The sequence below is a fragment of the Propithecus coquereli genome, unplaced genomic scaffold (assembly GCF_000956105.1).
Source record: "Propithecus coquereli isolate 6110/MARCELLA unplaced genomic scaffold, Pcoq_1.0 Scaffold41, whole genome shotgun sequence".
Taxonomy (NCBI): domain Eukaryota; kingdom Metazoa; phylum Chordata; class Mammalia; order Primates; family Indriidae; genus Propithecus; species Propithecus coquereli.
This window is the reverse complement of record NW_012149841.1, coordinates 3,035,120-3,042,576: the sequence shown is the minus strand read 5'-3', so window position 1 is coordinate 3,042,576 and position 7,457 is coordinate 3,035,120. Positions and strand designations below refer to the sequence as shown.

Here is a 7,457-nt window from a genome sequence, read left to right as displayed (position 1 = left end):
ACAGCCAGCTCCCCGGCGCTGCGCGCAGAAGCTGCGGCGAAGGCGGGGACCCTGGTGCCGCCAAAGCCCCGCAGCTCCAGCCCCGGCGCAGACTCCCCTGCCACCGCCTATCCCAGCCCGGCGGCCTAGGCCGTCAATCAAGCTGGCCTGGCCCCGCCTTCGGGCTGCAGCGGGAGGCCAATCAGAGCCGAGCTCCGCAGCGATGAGCTCAGCCGGCTCGCTTCCCATTGGGCGGCTATATTAAGAAAGTGGCCGGACTCTTTAAATAGCGGGCGCTAGGGCCGCAGCCCTCATCTGCCACCGCAGTCTGGCTGTCGTCACCTCCTCTCCTCCTGTATGCTTGGTGAGGCCTAGGGAGACCGGCGGGGAGCTAGGCCGAGTCCGCAGCCCGGGCCACCGTTGCGCACAAAGCCACCCACCCCGGCTCAGGGCGAGCAGAGCGGCCACCGCCCGGGAGCAGCGCGGCGAGACGCACGGTGCGCCCTATGCCCCCGCGCCCCCACCGCCCCCGCCGCGGCAGCAGGAGCGCACCGAGAGAACGCGCCACCGTGGGGCCCCGGTGCAGCTAGCGACCCTCGCCCCCAGAGCGCAGCCCGAGGTGAGCAGTGAGCGGCGAGCGGGACGGCAGCGAGGCGTTCGCGGGCCCCCTCCTGCTGCCCGGGCCCGGCCCGCTCATGGCGGCCATCCGCAAGAAGCTGGTGGTGGTGGGCGACGGCGCGTGTGGCAAGACGTGCCTGCTGATCGTGTTCAGTAAGGACGAGTTCCCCGAGGTGTACGTGCCCACCGTCTTCGAGAACTATGTGGCGGACATCGAGGTGGACGGCAAGCAGGTGGAGCTGGCGCTGTGGGATACGGCGGGCCAGGAGGACTACGACCGCCTGCGGCCGCTCTCCTACCCAGACACCGACGTCATCCTCATGTGCTTCTCGGTGGACAGCCCGGACTCGCTGGAGAACATCCCCGAGAAGTGGGTACCCGAGGTGAAGCACTTCTGCCCCAACGTGCCCATCATCCTGGTGGCCAACAAGAAAGACCTGCGCAGCGACGAGCACGTCCGCACAGAGCTGGCCCGCATGAAGCAGGAACCCGTGCGCACGGATGACGGCCGCGCCATGGCCGTGCGCATCCAAGCCTACGACTACCTCGAGTGCTCGGCCAAGACCAAGGAGGGCGTGCGCGAGGTCTTCGAGACGGCCACGCGCGCCGCGCTGCAGAAGCGCTACGGCTCCCAGAACGGCTGCATCAACTGCTGCAAGGTGCTATGAGGGCAGCGCCCGCCCCGCCTGCCCCTGCCGGCGCGGCTCCCCTCCTGGGCCCGTCCCCCACGAGCCCAGAGAAGGGGAGACCCGTGTCCGCTAAGGACCCTACCGGACTGCCTGGCATCTGCTGGCGGCTCTGGCTCGCTCCGAATCGGCCTGAGCACCGGGCGCCTGCTTCCCAGTGTCTGTGTGCGTCCAGCTGTGTTGCATAGGCCCGGGCGCCCCGCTGAGTGCCAAGGGTCCCCTGAGCATGCTTTTCTGAAGAGTCAGGCCTCAGAGTGTGTGGCTGTGTGTCTGTTCGACTCCCTTCGCCCCATTTACACCCCGCCCCCACCTCTGGTCCCCGGGGGCGAGATTGGCGCCCGAGTGTGGCCGCGCCCCATCAGATGTTCGCCCTTAACCAGCCAGCGCCTGCTATCCCTTGTCTGTAACATAGACCCCGGGAACTGCGGGAGGGGAGGGCTGGGAGGATGGGGGGATGTTATATAAATATAGATATAATTTTATTTTCGGAGGTAAGATGATGTTATTTAATGGTGGTGGTGGGTGGAGTGACCAGGGCGCTAAAACAGCTCTGGCCCTGGCCGGGTCAGGCGCCCATCCAAGAAGGAACAGGACTTGGCCATCTTTCCAACTCCTGGGGAAGACATTTGCAACTGACTTGGGGCTGAGAGGACACAGCTTCCGGACACAGCGTCTCCTGCGGGCCAGCCCCGGGCGAAGCCCTCACCAGCCACCGGCGGGAGGAGAGAGGGTGCACTGCGGGCTTGTTGTTGCCATAAGCGAACTTTGTGCCTGTCCTACAAGTGAAAATTGTTTAGTCCAAGAAACTGATGTTATTTGATTTATTTAAAGGCTAAAACTTGGTTTTTCTTTTGGAAAAAAATTCTTTGCACAATTGTTTCATTGTTTGACACTTAATGCACTTGTCATTTGCATAAGACAGTAGCATTCTGACCACACTTGTACGCTGTAACCTCATCCACTTGTGATGTTTTTAAAAAAATGTTGATGACTTTTAAAAAACAAGGATAGGGGAAAAAAAACCCACTAATTTTTGCTTTGTTTTCTTGAAAAAGGCAGCAACACTGTTTTGCGATTTTATTTGTGCAGGTTATGCACACTATTTTGATAAAGGGCAGTAACAAGTATTGGGGCCTATTTAAAACTTCTTTTTTTTTTTCACAAGGCAGTGTCTAAAGCTATGTGAAGTTTTCTCTGCATCTCTGTACAGAGAATAAACCTGTCCCTATTTTCTTCCCCTTCCCTCCCGCCCAGTGGTACTTCTACTAAATTGTTGTCTTGTTTTTTATTTTTTAAATAAACTGACAAATGACAAAGTGGTGAGCTTATGATGTTTACATAAAAGTTCTATAAGCTGTGTATACAGTTTTTTATGTAAAATATTAAAAGACTATGATGATGACATTTATAAAATGGCTCCTGTGGTTTAACAGTGTGTAAAAGTATCCTTGTGAATTTGGGACAAGGGAAGAATTCTTACTGGGATCCTTGCCACCAACTCCATTTCCTTTGTGAGGATGAGGTCTTTTGGGGGCATGTGTGGGGATTGGCGGAGTTGGGTGACTGAGGGAGAGCAGGTTCCTGTCACCTTCCTAGAGGAAAATGATTGGGTTACCCAGACAACAGTGCAAAAATCTTTGACTTAATATATACTCAGTCCTATTAGGTGGGGCTGATTTTATTTTGTCTGTATGTCTTAAAAACACTTGTGTCTAAGTCTATTATGGGGTTTTGCTTATTCTTTGAAACTTGAAAAGTTGTCATTTGTGCATTTTAAATCTAGAAAACGTTTTTTGCTAATCACTGGTGTGGGGCCAGGCTCTCCCTCAGGAAGGCTGGTTACTGGGTTTCCTTCAGAACATCAGGGGTTACACAGTATCCCAGGAGACTGTAGGTGGTTATCTTTGGGACTGGAACTCCTGAGTGGAAGTTGGGGGGAGTTCAGATAAGGAGGTCATTTTTCTTTTACTATCCAATTTTCACCTGCTGAGGAACAGAACATAAAGTGCTTTATTCTAAGTATGGAGAAGGGCCCTATTATGGACAGAACACTGGATGTTTGGGGTTGTTTAAAGATGGAGCAGCCACATTTGAGGATTCAAGCATGATGAGCTCTAATTGTAGACACTGCCTTGCTGCAGTGGTTCTTAGAACTAGACAGGCTGATTTATACTTGGAGACCACAGTAAAATCCTGCTGCAGGTGTGACGGCTGAAACCTGCCAGGGCTCAGCAGCTTGCAGGGAAGGTAACAGACAGTGCCAACCTTCTCCAACTACCTAAGAAGGTGGTTTTTGTTTTTGAATCAGCACTTTCTGGGTTTCTAGCACTTAGTTGCCACCTTCTCCTCCCCCTTCCTCCCCACACCCAGGGCAGAGGCAGAGAAAATCTCTTTTGAAGTTGTTTTGCTTCAAAGCCTGAGGCTTTGGTTTCCCAGTCTTCCCCCAGACTCCTAAGAGCTTTTGTTGAGTGGAGAAAACCTGGTCGGTGGTGACCTTTCACCCACTTAAATGCTGGCAGTAACTGGGCCTCCTGCTCAGCTGGACAGGCGCATTGGTCAACAGGGGGGATTGTTTGGGCTCCTTCCTCCAGGAGCAGAGCAGGAGAGGGTGGCTTCTTTAAGCAACTGCCTCACTCCTTCCTGGGCCCCTAGGCCACTCACAGCCTACTTTTTCTTTTTCATTTTAAAGACAAGACTTCCCATTGAAAACCAGAATGTTTATTTGCAGGTTTTACAGCTAGCAAATCCTTTGGTACCAGGGACTGCAGGATCTGTGGGGGAAGAGCTCAGACTTGGGCTGAATGCCCAGGACTCAGCTTTGCAACCAGCCAAGAGCCTGGAGACCCAACCCCCTGAAAGGGCCTTTTCAGGGTTTCCTGCCTGCTCAAATCTGCCTGGTACCTAGACCTGTCTGTTTCTTATATTTTGGGGAGACAAACACTCAGATGACACATGGCGGCCTGAGTTATGCTTGTTTTAAAATGCGTGGCATTTAATAATCCTGCCGGAACACACTCTTCTTGCTGCATTAGGATCCAACTGGAAAATATAAAGACGAATTGCTGTAGGCTGGAAAATCAATTAGGAAAAAGAGGTAAAACATCTGGTGTTACTCGTAGAATATGAAAATTCATTTTGCACATTTAAAATAAATGTGCTGAGTTCATTTAATTGCCTGTTGAACTGTTTTGTGGAAAATAGTGGGACGTTTCATTGATCCTGGGCATTTTATAGCAAGGGCATTGTCTTGGGTTCTCCTTTAATCTTAATCTTAAATCAATCTGGATTGTATTTCTAACGTCTTTTCCACATGTGTTTCAGGAGACCCTGAACTGTGAACTGTGGTTTTCTTTCTTTTTTTTTTTATTTCAGAATATTACGGGGGTACAAATATTTTGGTTACATGGATTGCTTTTGTACTGCTTGAGTCAAAGTTATAAGTGTGCCCATCACCCAGATAGTGTACACTGTACCTGTTAGGTATAATTTCACCTATCTCCTTGAACTGTGGTTTTTAAACTCAAGTGTGCATTAGAATCAGGTGGAGGGTGGGTTAAAACACAGATTGCTGGGCCTAACCCCAGAGTTTTTGATCCAGTAAGTCTCAGGTGGGGTTCAAGAATTTGAATTTCTATGGGGGAGGTGGGCAAGGGCAACATAACCTAAACATTTGTACCCCCATAGTATGCAGAAATAAAATAAATAAATAAGAATTTGAATTTCTAACAGGGTCCTAAATGATGTTGATGCTGCTGATTTGGAGACCACACTTTGAGAACCACTGGCTTGGAATGAGGGAGAGGCCTTATCAATGTGCAGAGGGAGGTGGTTTCCTATGAAAATAGATCAAATTCCATGGACTCACAGGGTTGGCCCTGCAGTCTTGACTTCCATACCCCAGGGAGTATGGAGCTCCCAGAGAGCTTTCCTTTTAGGAAAACCCCACATAACCCCTATCTTCCTTTCCTCACATTCTTATACCAACAGAGGTTTAATGACCTTCTAGAGATTTAGTTCTGCCATTCCTGCATTCAGAATGCAACGGCATGCATTGGCACCTACTCTGAGCTTGATGAGATGGAAATACAAAAGCAATAAGACTCAGTCCTTGCCCTCCAGGAGCTCGTTCACAGCCTGGCGGGGCAGGCAGTTGCAGGAATGTGTTCACCAAGCCCTGGAATATGGCGTGCTCTGATGGAGGTTAGCCAAGGGCACAGCAGAAGCCCAGGACGGAAGTGCCTAGGTTTGCCTGGAACATTGGCGAAGGTGTCATAGAGGAGACATTTGAGCTGAGTCTTAAAGCAGGAGTGGGTGATGTGTAGACAGAAGAAATCTTGCGGGGTGGGGTAATTGGGCCATTAGTACACTGGTGATAATGTACGGTTTCATTTTGTTACTGTGGGGCCTGACCTCTGGGGAATAAAGCTCTCTTGGGTGAGAACTACTTTCTGCTTTTAGTCCCTCTAGCACGTATTTCTTCAGTCAAGAAAATATTACCCAGCCAAGTAAAACACAGCCTCTCCCTGTCCCTCCCTGTCCACAACACAGGGACCTACCTGGCAGGCCTGAAGCTTTCATTGTTTCCTCTGTGCCTTCCAGGGAGGTGGCACAAGGGTTTGCTTTGTGATCACCTACACCCTGGGAAACATACACCCTGGCCTCCAGGAGACTGTGGGACCACAAAGGGGCCTTGTACCCCAGCTCGTTGGGTCCTCACCATTGTATTTGGTCCATCTTCTGGCTAGGGGGAGAACCTGGGCTCGGAGGCTGCCCTGAACCCTCAGAGGCCCCTTTTTGGGCCTGGGAGATAAGAGCCTGGAGAACCCCAGTTCATTCCTTCCTGTTCATTCTTTTATTTATTTATTTTTAATACGTTCACTGAATCCTTATGCATGTTTACTCTTTTAGTCAACAAATATTTATTGTTGACTAAAAGACTCTGCGTCTCACACTATGCTAGGAGCCTGGGATACAGCATGCAAAGAAACAGGCATTGTCCTTCCCCTCGTAGAATTTAGAGCCTAGTGGTATGCCTAAACAAGTGATGATGATGATGGTAATAGCTAACATTTATTGACTATGCACCAGGCACTGTTCTAAGCCCTTTTTCTGTATTATTTTATTAAATCCTTATATTATTAATAGTTATCTTTTGCTGCATAACAAGTTATTCTAAAACTCAGTGGCTTAGAACAAAATGTATTACCTTACAGTTTCTGTGAGTCAGGAGTTGAGGCACAGTTTAGCTGGGTCCTCTGGCTCAGGATCTCTCAGGAAGCTCTGAGCAAGGTGTTGGCTGGGGCTGCATTTATCTCAAGGCTTACCTGGCGAAGAATCTGCTCCTGAGCTCACTCATGCAGCTGCTGGCAGGATTTAGTTCCTCCCTGGCTGAGGCTGCCTTCGGTTCCTTGCCATGTGGGCCTCTCCAGGGCAGCTTGCTTCCTCAGAGCGAGCAAGGAAGAAAGGTCAGGGAGAGTGTGAGCGAGGTAGAAGTCAGTCTTCTGTAACCCAGTCTCAGAAGTGACATCCCATCACTTCACTATATTTTATTTATTAGAAACTAGTAACTGGGTCCAGCCCACACTCAATGGGAGGGGATTGTACAAGGACATGAATACCAGATGGGGGACTCTTTGGGAGCTGTTTTATTTATTAGAGACAGGGTCTTGCTCTGTTGCCCAGGCTGGAGTGCAGTGTCCTGATGATAGCTCACTGCAACCTTGAACTCTTGGCCTCAAGAGATCCTCCTGCCTCAGCCTCCCAAGTATCTAGGACTATAGGCATATGCCACCACGCCTGACTAATTTTTTTATTTTTTGTAGAAACAGGGTCTTGCTGTGTTGCCCAGGCTGGTCTTGAACGCCTGGCCTTCAGTGATCCTCCTATCTTGGCCTCCCAAAGTGCTAGGATTTAGAGATGTGTGAGCCACTGTGCCCAGCTAGGGGCAATTTTAGAAGTAGCTGACCACAATCTCTGCAACAACTCTGAGGCGAGCACCAGAAGAAACTGAGCCACAGAGAGGTTGCTCATGGTCAAGGTTGCAACTTGCTCATGGTCACAAAACTCATACAGATTCGAACGCAGGTAGTTTGCTTCCAGGACAACAATCTCATATGTATGGTGAGATTCTGATTTGAGAAAGGTCACACTGACTGCAGTGTGGAGGATGAATTG

The 7,457-nt window shown here is 50.3% G+C and overlaps 1 protein-coding gene across 1 annotated transcript; it reads left to right on the top strand.

The window, feature by feature from the left end:
- Positions 1 to 290: 290 nt before the first annotated feature.
- On the top strand, positions 291 to 2,696 carry RHOB (ras homolog family member B). The gene has a single exon (XM_012653090.1). The coding sequence runs from the start codon at positions 675 to 677 to the stop codon at positions 1,263 to 1,265; it is 591 nt and encodes a 196-aa protein (XP_012508544.1). The 5' UTR covers positions 291 to 674; the 3' UTR covers positions 1,266 to 2,696.
- The last annotated feature ends 4,761 nt before the right edge of the window (positions 2,697 to 7,457 follow it).